Source organism: Cynara cardunculus (genome assembly GCF_001531365.2).
Source record: "Cynara cardunculus var. scolymus isolate 2C chromosome LG 11, CcrdV1, whole genome shotgun sequence".
Lineage (NCBI taxonomy): Eukaryota > Viridiplantae > Streptophyta > Magnoliopsida > Asterales > Asteraceae > Cynara > Cynara cardunculus.
The window spans coordinates 14,483,106-14,498,730 of record NC_037538.1 but is presented as its reverse complement, the minus strand read 5'-3'; the positions used below and the strand labels follow the sequence as shown (position 1 = coordinate 14,498,730).

Here is a 15,625-nt window from a genome sequence, read left to right as displayed (position 1 = left end):
GAGATGTTTATCCTGTATTTGATTGTGTTTATCTGCAGTTAGTTATACGAATTCAGTTATGAGATGAAATCGGATAGGGATGAAATTGTTTAGGGATAAACGGGTTTAAGAGTTTTAAGAGTTTAAGAGTTTTTAAGAGTTTTAGCCAAATGCTTTATAATATAGTAATATACTCTTCGCTTGTATTTTACATCCTTAAACGATATTGGTACATGTTATTTGTTCAGTCAATTTGGAGATCAAACCAGATATCCGGAAGTATGGAAAGAGCAGCTGTGAGAAGCGAAAGTTAGAGATTAATATATGAGGATCACACGAACAATGTCTCGTGTTCAATCCATGTATTTAGGGCAGAGGGACACAATATTTACATTGAAATGGCCATGAGAACGGTGGCTGATTGAGTCACTAGTTCTCATCACTTGGGTAGCAACAGTATATTGGTAAATAACACTGTCACTTATAATGATAAATGAAATTTATTGCCAACGTAACATAAAGCAAAGAGCCACGCGCTTGGTACATTGTTCAGACTTCATACTATGAATTATTTAACCAGACTGTCAGTTAAATGGAGTAATTAATTAATTAAGCGTGTAAGGGATTCAAATGATAAATGAGCTTATGTGTTTTAAAATTTATACCACAATTGTATGCGAGTATCTAAAGCATCTCTCAATCACATTCGTTGCTCATATTTGTTTCGTATTGAAGTATACATTGGCATTTTTGGTCGATGACCATCAAACTCTTTCCGGGTAATACATATATGGAACAAGAAAGCCATTCGCATTGGAATTTCAAGAGTGAAGCAAGTAATAAGAGCCATAACCAATGTTTGACATCAGGTCGGGCTAGGTTGACCGTAATTGACTTGTGCTAACTTTTGGCATAATAGACCGTCCATGGAATAATATGGTGTATATTTTGTAGGTGGCTACTTAGAAGCTATCTCTAGTTGATCTACGTTAACACGTGAGTTTTTGTGAGACTTTAAATGAGATATATATATATATATATATATATATGTGTGTGTGTGTGTGTGTGTGTATGTGTGTGTGAGAGAGAGAGAGAGAGAGAAAGAGAGAGAGAGAGAGAGATAAACTATTTGGACATGTTTGTGATATGAGTGATCACGTGGAGTTTCGTATGCTACATATGCGATGTTGAATGTGTTTATGTTTGACATGTACACAGAGCGGCAGAGGCACGTGGTTTATGCATATACTAATTGTTTATGGGTTTCAAACATTTTTAGCATGCTTAAATAAAAGTTAGATTCCATATTGCACGTTATGGGGTGTTTGTATGGTACGAGACTCACATTCACATGTCACATATAAGGGAGGCACGACTCAAAAATAGTTGATTGGTCGAGGGTGAACCACACCAAAGAATGTGTGTGAAGTGGTGGTCTAAACCAAATGAACCAGTATATTAGATCTTCTTCAGTCAAATTTTTTTTTTTTGAAAACAAAATGCATACTATTTTTGTTTAGAGTTCAATTATTTTTGAAAACATTTGTTCTATAACAGTCGATTAATAAAAATGTAATTTAATTATTTTTATAATTATTATTTTTATATAAATAATGGAATCCAATTGCATTCTAAATCTTACAAACCAAACACACCAATGATTTCAAATCACTCGAAATCCAAATCCCTCCATGAAATCCAAATCCTTCAAAAACAATCCTACAAATCATTTTCATATATTTCATTCTTACAAAAACGTTCGAGTTTAGTATTCTTTTCTTTACCATATGAATTATATAATTTTCGTTATATTTTAATTCAAAAAATGGTTATTTCTTGCATAAATCATCAATTGTGGTTGAGATGATCATTAATCCATGTGCTCAGTTGTTCTTTTTGTCATCTCGAAAATATGATGGATTATTTATGTTAGTTACTATAATCATATCAAGAAGAAATTAATGTGACTGATATTATTGTAAGAATAGTAACGATCATGATGAAACCCATAATGTCGATATCACGATTAGACTTAAATAGAACCGTACCTTTGAAATATAGAATTTAACTACTCATATACTAAGGGGTTGTTTACCAAGTTTTTTATTAAGTCATGTATAAATAAATTTGTCCGTCCGGATAAATTTGTTTGTCTGGATAAATGGGTGTTGTTGTTTACTTTTTTTTATCTGAATCAACAGTCTGAATAATATAAATGGCCGATTTACCCCCCCAACATTAATTATTTGAACATCAAAACAAAAATTTATAAAGAGGCCGAAGATGGGGTGTCTCATATGGTAAGAAGGCGGTGCTTTAAATAAAGGGTAGGGGTGTCATTTTTGTGGTTGAATGGGGATAACACACCATTTCTATATGTGCGATTAAGCCATGTTCTGTGCGAATAAGCCGTAAGTAAACAACCCAAATGAGCTGTGCGAATAAGCCAGATAGACAAATAAGCATAATTAAGCCGCAAGTAAACAACCCCTAAGACGAAGCCTAAAGGGATTGGATACAAGATTGGTCCTTTTATACCGATGTTGAATTCTCGATGTTTGCTTTAATGGGTGATAAATCATTAAATTACTTGAGTTATAAGACTCGTGTTATAATCATGCTAAATGGGAGAAAGATATAGGATAAGGTTGGTTAATATGTTGGACATTTGATTACGATGAAATTCAAGTTGAATTGTTTCCAAATGCATTTGAGTTGAATAAAATATGTATCAAGTGAAACCGATTAGGTGGTTATGGGTCTGTTTTTACGTATGGTATATGATTCTATCGATTTCCAAAAGTAGCAATCAGTTGTTATCAGATTTGGTTTTTATATTTTATATTTCTTTATCAAACCTAATAAACATTTGAAAGCATAAATTATGATATATTTAATAACAGACTGAATTGCGGATTTGGCCCATGTTTTGATTTTTTTGTGATTAGGGTCCTTATGATATGTTTATTATGGATTTGGTTTTTGTGGTATTTAATTTGTCTTGGTCATGGTTTCTCTGACTAACCCGCTATAAACCCCCGTTAATTTGCTTAAATCAAGGGTCATTTTAGTTGTTTTGCTTTTTTTTTTATAATCTTTTTCCTATAAAAAATTAAAAACAATATTTCTACACACACACACATATATAGGTTGGGTTCACGAGAAACCAAAGGTTTTTCGTGAGACCCGTAAAACCAATTTATGCTCATTGATCAACTTTATAAGTTAATGATCTAATGGTCTAAAGTTGTACGGTGGCAATTTTGTGATTATGAATGTTCAGATTGTAGATCTAATCCAAGAGTTGAGAATTGGTCTTACAGGTCTCACGAAAAACCTTCGGACTCACATGATCCTAAGTGTGTGTATATATATATATATATATATATATATATATATAGGGGCCTATTCAAGGGAGAACTGAGTTGTTTGTGGTAACTGTGAAAACCAATATTAACCACAAATCAATAGATAAATTAGGAAATTTATAAATTTGGTAATTTTAAATTAAAATCTTAATGCTAGGATATTTTTGGTATTTTAAAACTCTCCTCTCTTCTCTCTCCGGCCACCGTCCTCCGGTGATACCACTATGATACCACTGTGATACATAAAAATATTGACTCTGTTAAACAAAAGATACATTGTGATACCTAATCATATATAAGATGCATAGTGATACTACTGTGTTACATCTTCGATCGACCACACAAACGACATCAATGTGATACCCAAGCACATATATGATGCATTGTGATACCATTGTAGTATCACCGGAGAACGGTGGCCGGAGAGAGAAGAGAGGAGGGAGGAAAGTTTTAAAATACCAAAAATATCCTTGCATTAATATTTTAATTCAAAATTGTCAAAATTATAAATTTCTTAATTTATCTATTGATTTGTGGTTAATATTGGTTCTCACAGTTACCACAAACTAATTAGTTCTCATTTGATTAGACCCCTATATATATATATATATATATATATATATATATATACTTGAACGTATTTTACTTGAAAATGAGTGTATTTTTCTCTATTTTTTGATCATCTTATATATACATGAAAATTTAAAATATCTATTGCATCTATTTCTATAATAAGCATGGGTGATTCATTTTTCATAGCATGTTCATATTACTCTCCGTGACAAAGAGACCATGAAAACCATACGGAACTCGCTGAGGCAAGTCCACAACGGCGACAATCTCAAGTGTCGGTGACTTGGCATCCATCACCATGAACTTTGACTCGTCGGTATTCTCATCATGCACATATGAAATTATGTACCCATCGTCCTCGTCGGCATCAGGGTTGTCTGGTTCCTTGGCCACAAAGAACGGCTCACCGCCAAAACAACCAGGGCCGAACATCCGGCTAGCCACTATGCACTCCTGGCGGTCAACTTCTGACAATGTGATGTCTAACTTGACGACCCCAGAAATCTTAGGCATTGGATCTCCAACTCCAAAATACATATACCTGCATGTTTTGTAATTTGTATCCATTTTAATGTTAGTATTTCTTAAGATAATGTTTCAAGACCTGTAAAGCATTTCATTTCACTAAAACAAAAATCGAGTTTATAGGACGTCAAAAGTGTTTAAGTGTCATAACAAATTATTTTATAGGATTTAAGTTTATTAGAACCACACATTTGTGTGTCCTGTTTAAAAAGTGTTGTAATAAATTTATCAAACATTTTTGAACATCCTAACAAGTATTTTGGACACTTTTAAAACAAAAATGTACCGTTAGCCATTTAAAAGACACTTTAAAAAAGTGTCATATAAATACTTATTCTATTACAAAGAAACTAATAAGAAACTTTGTTTCAAAAATGTCTTTAAAGATTTTTAAGATGTCAAAAAACGTCATATAAACTTATCATAACTTTTTTACATAAAACAAACAAATGTTTGGTCCTATAAAATTAAGTTCTATAAAATAGTCTATTAAAATACTTAAACGTTTTATGTTCTGTAAACCCGATCTCCATATTATCTTTGTAACTAATATGTAAGGTTTTATATTTTAAAAGAGAACATTGTAATCATTATATATATATGGGGTTGGGTTCACGCGAGACCAAAGGTTTTTCGTGAGACTCGTAAGACCAATTTATATTCATTGATCAATTTTATAAGCTAATGATCTAATGGTCTACAGTTGCACGGTGGCAATTTTGTGATTATTGAGAAATCTTATGGCAATTTTGTGATTATAAATGTTCAGATTATAGATCTAATCTAAGGGTTAAGAATTGGTCTTACGCGTCTCACAAAAAACCCTTGATCTCACATGATCCCAAATCCAAGTCTATATGTATATATATATTCATATCTTAGTACACATTTTTTTTATCAATTTTTTATAGTTTCAAAAATAGTTTACACATATTTTTATATTTATTTTAAAAAAATATACCTTGTAAAAAGCCCACGACATTATCTAAAATATATATCATTGGTGCTCATGCTTTGGTCTATAAATTTTGAGGGTTGATATTGTCACCCCTGCCGTAACATTCTACCCCTTGCACATGTTCCATCTCACACACCTCTTCTCTCAGACTCTCACATGTCACTCTCCTCACACACTCACACCCTACACAATCTCACCCCCCTCACATGCACCCATAGGAGGGGGTGGGGTTAGAAAAACCCTAAATTTTCTATATTTGTTCAATTACAATTTATAATAAACAAGAAAATGAATTAGCTAGGGTCCGTTTACTTAAATATTTACCCGATAAGTGTTTATCATTAGAAGTCAACACTATAATTAATTTTACCGTATAAGACTGTAGTACATCAAAATGATATTATATGCAACAATTTACCCGGTAAACACTTATCCGGGTAAGAGTCGTATCTTCATTTACCGAATAAGACTCTCCATCTTTATCAGTGCTCTTATCGGATAAGATTTTTAACCGTTGTCATGTTCATCCAATAAGAAAATTACGAGGTAAGCGTTCAGTAAACGACTCCTTACTCTATAAATAATTTAACTTGTAGTTTTGTTAAAAAAAGTTATAAATGTTAAAAAAAAAACTCGAAAATAAATTCTATTTAAGTTGAGCGGTCAAGATTTTTTAAATTATAAAAAACAATATATTAAAAAGCTATTAAAATTAAAATATTGATTTATTTTTATTATTTAATTTTTTTTTGGAATCTATGTAAAGATTTAAGTATTAGTTTGGACGGTTTTTTTAAGAATTTAACGTTTGGGTGTTTGAGATTGTTTATTTGAATTTGAAATAATTTATATTTTTTTATAAAAATATTTATCAATTTATTACAAGTCAAAAGAGGTTAAATTTTTAAAAAACTCTTTATTACCGGTTTGACATCGGTATAAGTTGTTTATCCAAACACTTAAAATGCTTATTACCGGTGTCATATCGGAATAAGTCAATAAACTGTTTTTATAAGCAATCCTAAACACCCCTTAATTTCGTAGCTATTTTCCATAAAATTAAAATGTAACCTGTTTTTTATAGCGACGAAACTCGGGTTGATGACGCCAAAGTCTAAATTTCTGGTTGAAAGCGGGTGCCTTGATACCATCCCACTCTTGAGATTAATGGTCACCTTCTCTAACGACGCATGGATCAGACTCATCCTCTCCAACGTATGCTCCACCGACAATATGTTCGGCGCCAACATCACCACCGTATCTCCGCCGTCCTCCTCCCAAGCGTTGACGGAATGTACGTTGTTCCACCCTGGAACCTCGAACCATTTCATCTCCGACTCATCCTTAGCGTACCTGGGGATAACCCCAACCCTAGATACTTTTCCGGTGTCCGCACTCACCGGGGACCCACCGCCGATCATCTCCATCGGGTTCATCCCGATTTGGATCTCCGAAAATATGGCGTAGTTTTTAGTGATGGCGAAGTCATGGAGAAAAGACGGGCTCGTCATTGAGAAGATCGGAACGTCGGCTTGTTTCTCTCCATTTTCGTTGAATCGGAAAAATGTTAGGAAAGGGGGCATTGGACCGTAGCGAAAAGCGAAAGCTTCTTTGGTTACCGGATCGATTTTTGGGTGAGCCGTCATGCTCATGAAAAGCTTTCCGTCAAAGTCATGGCGACCGAGAGTGATTATATCACCATCAGGCGCGAGTTTAACGGCATAGGGGAGATCCGACTCCCCTAATGCATAAAGCTTATTGCCAAAAAACGCCAAGCTGGTATTGGCCAAGCCAATACCTTTGGACGGGTCAAACTGGCCCGCCAAAAACCGTCCCGCGGTTACCGCCATGCGAGCCGCGGAGGCGGTCAAACCATTGAATCCCGAAAAAACATTCGGGATGATGGGAAACCCGGCATCCTTCTCTATGTTATACTTGTATGTCTTCACATACCGACTACATAACGTGGCTTTTCCTTTCGAGATACGAATCGCGTGTAGCATACCGTCGCCGTCGAAAAGGTGGTACGGACCCCGTGGTAGAAACTGCGGGTTCGGCCCATTACGAAAGTAAACGCCGTCAAGGCAACTCGGAAGTGCACCCTCACTGACCTCACACTCAGTCGGAGGGAGTTCGTTAACCGGCGAGAAGTTATCAGACAGGACATGTCTCGGGTCAACCGAAGCCCGTACCGGTGGATCTATAAACTTGTTTATGATATCATCAAACGCATTGAAGATGGTGGCAGGTAGTGATTGATCTACCGCCATTGATCTTCTCAAGCGATTCGCATTCTTCGTTGATGGTGTTGGCTTTTTCGTTCGTTCTTGACTGGACCTCTTGGTGGTGGTCGTGACGGTTTGTGGTTTTTCTTCGATTCGGACGGACCGGACACGAAACGGAGACGGTGGTGGCAAGGAGGACCGTGGCGACGGTGGTGGTTGAGAGACGGTGGAGTTTGGTGGTGGAAAGGTGGAAAGGAAAGATGAGGAAAGAGAGTCCATGATGTGGCCCTCGATGGCTTACCACAAGAGTTGGGACACATGTTTTTATAGCAAAACTTATGGTTATGGGTAAAAAGACCAATTTGCCCTTCAATAATTTATTTCCATAAAAACTATATATCGATCGTGCTTTAATTTGAACAAACGAACATGTTACATGTACAAGGTAAATAGGAAGGGGGACCAAATGACCAAGAATACTTGAATTCGCAACACGCTCAAATGATTCGGCGTAACAAGTAAGCCGATTTTGGAAATCTTGATCGAAATCAATGAGCAATGTTTGTGCAATTTCAAAAACCGATGAGTCGAATCAGTGAGGGACTGTTTGGTAATTACTGAATGGTTTGGTGCAGAATGATTAAGAGACTATAATGATATAATGAAAAATGAAATATAATTATTTGGTAATTGTGTACGATGAAATTAAGGCTCTTAATGGTTAAGGGAAATCCATGATACAAAATCATTCAGAGGGTTTTAGAACCATTAAAAGACATACTTTTTTTTGTCAAACAAGATTCACCTCTTAACGATTCAGAGGTTGTCTTTTAATGAAACTATTAAGAGGTAAACAAACAACCCCTCAAACCAAATAGGTTGGTAATTGGTAATTTGTCTGTTTGACCGTAAAATGAGAACGGCGATTTTTCACAAAACAACCCGACTTTAATCATGATGCGAACTCTCATATCCCTTTTATGTTATTTAAATTAGTGAAAGACAACGTGAAAAAGAGTTTCTTAATACAAACTACCGGCCAAAATTAACCAAACAACTATTAAGTCGAATTGAGACTTCCCAAACCGACCTTAACCAACTAAATTGCTTCGGCTTGTACCAAACCCTATTTACATGACTCTAGAGTGGGTTTCGGTGGGGTTTTTTTGCACTCGGATAAATTGTCGATGTCCATTGATTTTGGTATAAGTTTGCATCAATACTAGTCGTAATCATATCCTCCGATTTCTATGGATAAATATTTTTGCTCAAGAAATAATCGACTAGGAATTGGTTGGTCTTAGTTGTACTGATCCTCTACTCCACTCGATCATACATACATAATTTAGGGTATCACAATAATTGTATGTTTTAAGATAATGCAAATTTCAGATTTTAAATTTTACATGATCATGATCGTGATCGAGAGAGACAGTCAAGATATTATGAACAAACTTGTAGTTAAAAGAGAACGAGAGAATTAATTTTAATATTAAAATAAATATTAAATTTTAATTTGTGCTCCACAAATTGAGGTATCCAGAAAGATATTTAATTTGGGTTGGGTTGGGGACCAATTTCATTTGATTGGCATCATTTAAATCAATCAATTTCAATTTCAATTTCAATTTTTGAAAACAAAACCTATACACATTTATCCCTACCAACAGCATAAATTGGTGCTATCAACATCTCTCCTATTGCTTTTTGTGAATTATATTTCTTTTTATTGGGTTTTTGTTTATTTTTCTACGACAAATATGACTGTGACGAAAAAGAGAGTTAAGATGATAAGGGTAAATAAAAGATCTTCATTTTTGGATGTACATAAAGATGAGATGCACAAAAACAATCCCCGTTAGGGGTGTAAATGATGCTTGTCGAGCTCAAGTATCATTATACTCGACTCGAACTCGAAACCCAATTTCCAAACTCGAACTCGACTCGAAAACTCGCAAATGGTAAAAATCAAAGCTCGACTCGAACTCGATAACTATTTCTCAAGCTCGAGCTCGAACTAAGCTCGAACAACAACTCAAATCAAGCTTAAACTCGAACTCGAATTAAGCTCAAATCAAGCTCACCATTGAAATTTATAATATTTTAGTGTCTTTTCTTATAAATTTAAAACTTAAAGATTTTCTCTTAGTTTTTATAAAACTAAAGGGATCAATTTCAAACTTCATCATCAAATAGACAAAGTTAGAAATTTCATTCACCTCACTCTTTTTTTATAACATTTTTTCTTCTTTTCTTTACTATCTCTCTTCCTATGTGGGATAATCTCACCAACCCTTTTTATAGTTTTTCTTTGTTCTTTTTTAATTGCGATTTTAGTAAAAAATAATTCATTAATTTTTATAATTAAAAAATGTCTAATTTTGTTTAAATATCTAAAAATATAAGACATTTTTATTATTTATATTTTACAAATTTTATCATAAAAACTGATTATATTTTAAAACTAATTATATATAAAATAATCGAGTATTTCACGAGCTTTTCGAGTCGAGTATTGGGTAGTTTGACTCGACTCATTAATATGTCGAGTATAGCTCGAGTTCGAGCCAAGTCTATCCAAGTCGAGTGTTGACCGAGTCGATCTCGAGTAGTTCGCGAGTTGTCTCGTATCGTTTACACCCCTAATCCCCGTATCAAGTGTGATTTATGGATAAGGGTGCTAAAAATAACCAAAACCGAGTAACCCGTCCGAACCAAATGCGATTTGGGTTAAACGGTTTCGGGTAATATGGTTTGGTTAACCGAATAAGGATCCTTCTTCAGTTTGGTTTCCGGTTAATTTTTTTCTAATTCGGTTAAACCAAATTAACCGAATAACACGTTTTACTCATATTTTATATATTTCTTTTTTATGAAAATAAAACCAATTACATATTATATTATTATTAGTTTACGTATTTTATTGTCATATAATGTTTTGCTTGATATAGATGGTGTTTTATTTGGTCATATCGTGTTTTTTACTTGATATAATTCATCGAATGAAAAAAATAGTATCTTTTGGTAGATATTGATTTATGATAGATTATGTTTTTACTTAATACATGTCAACTGTTTTTTTTTTTTTTGATTAACCTGGATATCCAACCCGCTATGCGAGCCGATCAATCTCAGGGCGACCACCTGCTTTGCAGATAGCCCGGAGTCACCGCATTTGAATCTTCGTAGCCACAAGAAGATTTGTATTCCTCATTGGATTTAAACATGTGACCTCTTAGTACTTTTGACCTTTGGAGTCAACTGTTAAGTATATATTAGAAAGCAATGGGCATTGAATTTGAGAAAATTAGTTATGCAAGTGTCCAACGAAAAATATGAATTCTTATTTGGTTTTTCCAGCTACTGAACCACATAACCCGAAACCGAAAAAATCAAAAGTGATTAAACCAAACTTTATGTGGTTTGATTATTGGGTTGTTTTAAAAAAAAGTTAAAAACCAATTAACCTGAACCGAATAAACTGAAAACCGGTTTATTCATAGATGGGTTTGAGACTAGGTATGGTAATGGGGCGGAGACCCCAATCCCCCATCTTTGTCCCCATTCCCACAGGAGAATTTGGTCTCATCCCCATCCATGTCTCCAACGAGGAACGGGGATCTCCAACGGGAATTGTGTAAGCTTTTTTTTTTTAAATAAAATGTGTGAGACGCTACAATCGTTGAAATCTCACATTTTTCCAATAAACCTAAAATCAAAAGAAATTTAATTTAGTACAAAAAAATATACATCATCATATAATAATTAATAAATCGAAAACCAAAAGAAATTAAGGTGACGTTTGTTTTTTAAGAGGTGCTGAAGTCTGATTTCACTTATGTTTTTTAAGGGGTGGTGCTGAAGTCATAGACGAACCTACTAAGGTGCTATGGGTGGCACGTGCCACCGTATCGTTTCTCCGCCGAAGGGTAAAGACTTTAGGTTTCTTGAATGGTGCAACCATATTAATTTGTTGTGTGCCACCGTATGTATTTTGAAACTACAATGAGAACAAGTTTTATTTGGTAAAATTGGTTTGCAAGGCTTTTATTCCACCCCACACCCAAGTCCGAATTATGTTAGTGTCATTTTCTTAGTCAAACGGTGCCACCGTTTGAAAAAAAATTCCTATATTTTTTTTTCTTATGGTCAAATGGTGCCACCGTATAAATTTTTTTTGGGTCTGTCCCTGGCTGAAGTCTGAATCAGTCAAACTGTTTGTTTTTACGTCTGAATCAGTCATATTGATTATAGCAATGTCTGTTTCAACATGGATTTGTATTTTTTTTTTCTTTCAAGGTTTTAGTCAAATAACAAAAAAAAAAAAATTCAGAGTTTTCCTTATAGTGGGTGGAGTTGAAATTAGTTGTATTATGGAATATGAATCTAACCTGTTGATTACAATTTTATCATGAGATTCGTGGAAGAGGAGATTGGGATATCAACAAGAGATGGTGATCTTCATCGTCGCCTTCAGATTTTGATTATGTATTGTGTATGTCGTGAGAAGAATCGTGGATCATTGTAAGATGGGCCACCGTCAAGAAATAGTTGATTTAAGAGGTATTAAGTGACAGATTTATCACTTAAAAATTTAAAGGAAGGAAACATAATTTAAGCTCTTATTTTGAAGGAAAAAAAACAAACGGTCTGAAAAAGAAAATGTCTAAACGATTCAGACTTAAGAAGTTATTAAGAGAAAATTTCAAAATAACAAACAGCGCCTAAGTTTTACAAAATAAGAACAGAAATAAATTATGTTTTAATTTGATACAACTTGTCCTATAAATTATTATAAGTTTTATGATAATATTTATAATAATAATAATATATTTACGAAAGTGAAAGTAAGTTGGCCGACGGGAAATGCCAAAACGGCATGACGGAGGAAACAAAGACGTGACATCAAGTAAAACGTGCTAACAACCCCCAAAGAAAGGAACGACAAGTACGAGGTTCAACATTTGTGTTTTCACGTTTTTTGACTTAAATTACTGGATAACAACATCACATATAATTTTTAAATGTGTCGGTAAACCAAAAACACATAAAGAGGGTTATCAAACTACTAAATGAAATGAAGTTCATTTATACTCAAAATACCGTGAGACGATAAATGACCATCATACCACTCGATTCAAACTGCCAAATTAAATGAGGATCAAAACTGGTTCAATAAGTACAAATTTGGTATAATTGAAAAGGTCTTCAGAGAAATCAACACTCTATATAAATACATTAAAACAGTATTTTTATGCGTTTCGATGATTACATACAATAAAAAACTTTGCCGGACATTTTTGGGGGCTGACAAAATAAATCAGGTGAAAGTTTGGTATCATTAGAAAGGTCTCGTTTAGAGGAATTCATCGTTACTAAAATCTAATTATATATCAAAAGATAAGTCAAATAATTTTTTCTTTATACACTTTCGAAATTCACTAGGATAATAAATTTTGGCGACATTTTCTGAATCAGATGAAGTTTTGCGATTAATGATAGGAAAAGCCTCGTAAAAAGAATTTATAATAATAAAAATTCAACTTTATATCAAAAGACGAGTTTTAAGATTTAGCGAGATAACTACTTTTCGGCCATATTGAGTTTAATTGAGTTCGTATTTGTGTCATTAGCAACATCTTGAAACAAGAAATCCAACGAATATGATTTTGTAGAATTATCGTTGTTGCTTTTAAGTAGATAAATGAATAGATCATTGAATTACTAAGGTTATACGAGTCATTATTATCGTGGACGCCTGATTTTGATAAAGTTTGTAAAATTTTAATAAATACATTTTTTGATTAACCTGGATATTCAACCCGCTATGCGAGCCGACTAATCCCAGGGCGACCACCTGCTTTGCAGATATCCCGGAGTCACCGCATTTGAGCTTCTGGCCACAGGGGGATTTTTATTCATCATTGGATTTTAATTTGGGACCTCCTGGTACTTTTAACCTTTGGAGTCAAGTTCAAACCAACCAGACACCACCATTGTGGTTAATAATACACTTTTATTATCACTTATTCACTTGGTTTGGATTCGACTTATTAGGTTGAATACTCAGCTTGTATCATGTTACAAATAAACTAACAATATTTTTGGATTTAATCATACTAGTTTTTTTTGTACCGTGCGTGGCATGGTAATGACACTTATTGTTAAAAAAAAATGTAATATGTGTATTCGTTGATTAAGGAAGGGTTGAATGAGAACATATTTATTTTACAATAATGCAAGGACACTCTTTTATTATAGACGATCACATGTGATAATATTATTCTACCACATATGATATACATGTGATATTAAATCAGAGATGCGGGCCACTTTTTGATCTTGGTTGCGGGCCAAGTCGCCCTTACACTACTAACCCCTCTCACATGTATTATCACATGTGATAAGAGTGTTCTTACGTTCTCGTAAAATGGAGATGTTCTCGTTTGAACCTCCACCTCGTCGAAAGTGGCTATAAAGTTTATTGATTTGGGTAGATTGACTATTTTTATCAAATTTTCTTTAAATCATTCGTTTTTAGTTTTTTCAATTAGGAACTTAGGAGTGTGCAACGGGCGGACCGGGTGGGAAAACTAAAAATCGTATCAGGTTTCAGATATTGAAGCCAAGCCCTAAATTTTAAGTTTCAGATTGTTTCGGTTGGGTTTGATCGGGTTCCGAGCTGGAATTTGTCGGGTTCTGGTTTAGTTATATGCAAAAAATATATATTCAATCGATTGAGAGATAATGAAATCGATAGTATGTTTAGTATTTAGAAAATAGTATGCCCGAGTAGGATTCAAGATTTTTAAATGATAATTAGATAAATAAATATATTTATATAATATATATAAATTATGTATATATGCCTTTTTAACAAGTTCGTATTTTTAGAATAACCATCTCCCTGAAATAGATCATAAAATATCATATTTAACAAATTCATTTTAGCAATAATCTCTTCCTTAAAAATCTCATTCTCGATTGCCATAACTGATTTCATCACCATTTCTCCAACCATCTTTACTGTAACCGTTTTGTTTCCTACATGAAACCAAACTAATTATTTTGGTTTCATATATAGAGTTGGGTTCCGTTGAGAATGAAAGTTAATGTGAGAAATGTAAAAAGAGATCGAGACCCCTGATCACCTTTAATCTCAAATTCACCAACGAATAGCGCTTGATACAGGGATAGATCTAGTGTATCTCAATGCATCTCATCTCGGTATATCTCATCCTAATTGGCATCCAAAGGTGAAGATTCTTTTTTACCTTTCTCACGTTAACTCAACTCCACACCGGAACCCAACCCTATACACACACACACACACACACACACACATATATATATATATGTATATATATTTCAGGTCTTCGGACAGGTCGGATGGTCAAAAGCCAAACACAACTCAAATCCAAATATCCCCCAAAAGTTGGGTTTCAGATTTCGAGGCATTAAGATTTTACATAAACACCTTATTTTTGATTCAGGTTGAGTTTGGATTTTCAAACCATTCGAATTTTACACTCTACTTTCAATAATTTATAATTCCTTATTTGGTTTATTCATTTTGATTTTCGATTATTATTTTGTTTCCATTAAACTGAATATAAAAATATATAATTATTTTGCATATTTTATATTTATAAATTATCCTGGAATTTAATGATTTTTTTTTTTTCTGTTTTTCCAAGTTTATATTGAAAATGTTATTTTGTATCTATATTGTATATATCTATATTATACTAGAAGTGTACTCGCGCAATGCTGCGAGATATATCTTGATTTTAATATTTTATTTTATTTTTTATCTCAGTTGATGTTATAATATGGTATTATGTGATTTTGAGAAAACGATGATGTTTTATTTTTGAATGAAATATAAGTTTGAAGATATCATAAAAATTTGACAAAAAAAAATCGATATTAGTATCAAATTAACTATTTAAAATTTTTCATTTTTTATGTAAATTTTTTATTCAATTTTTTTTATA

The 15,625-nt window shown here is 33.5% G+C and overlaps 1 protein-coding gene across 1 annotated transcript; it reads right to left on the bottom strand.

Moving 5' to 3' along the window:
- Positions 1 to 4,018: 4,018 nt before the first annotated feature.
- On the bottom strand, positions 4,019 to 7,913 carry LOC112521183 (probable carotenoid cleavage dioxygenase 4, chloroplastic). Its single transcript, XM_025129894.1, has 2 exons — positions 6,475 to 7,913; positions 4,019 to 4,461 (listed from the first exon to the last, which is right to left on the bottom strand). Exons 1-2 carry the CDS (start codon positions 7,905 to 7,907, stop codon positions 4,101 to 4,103), a joined length of 1,794 nt encoding a protein of 597 aa, XP_024985662.1. The 5' UTR covers positions 7,908 to 7,913; the 3' UTR covers positions 4,019 to 4,100.
- Between the last annotated feature and the right edge of the window lie 7,712 nt (positions 7,914 to 15,625).

Bases quoted from the DNA above. Each gene is read 5' to 3' on its own strand.
- LOC112521183 (XM_025129894.1), bottom strand. From the start codon at position 7,907: ATGGACTCTCTTTCCTCATCTTTCCTTTCCACCTTTCCACCACCAAAC. The intron at 4,462-6,474 runs GTTACATTTTAA...CAAAACATGCAG, and splicing joins TTCGTCGCTATAAAAAACAG to GTATATGTATTTTGGAGTTG.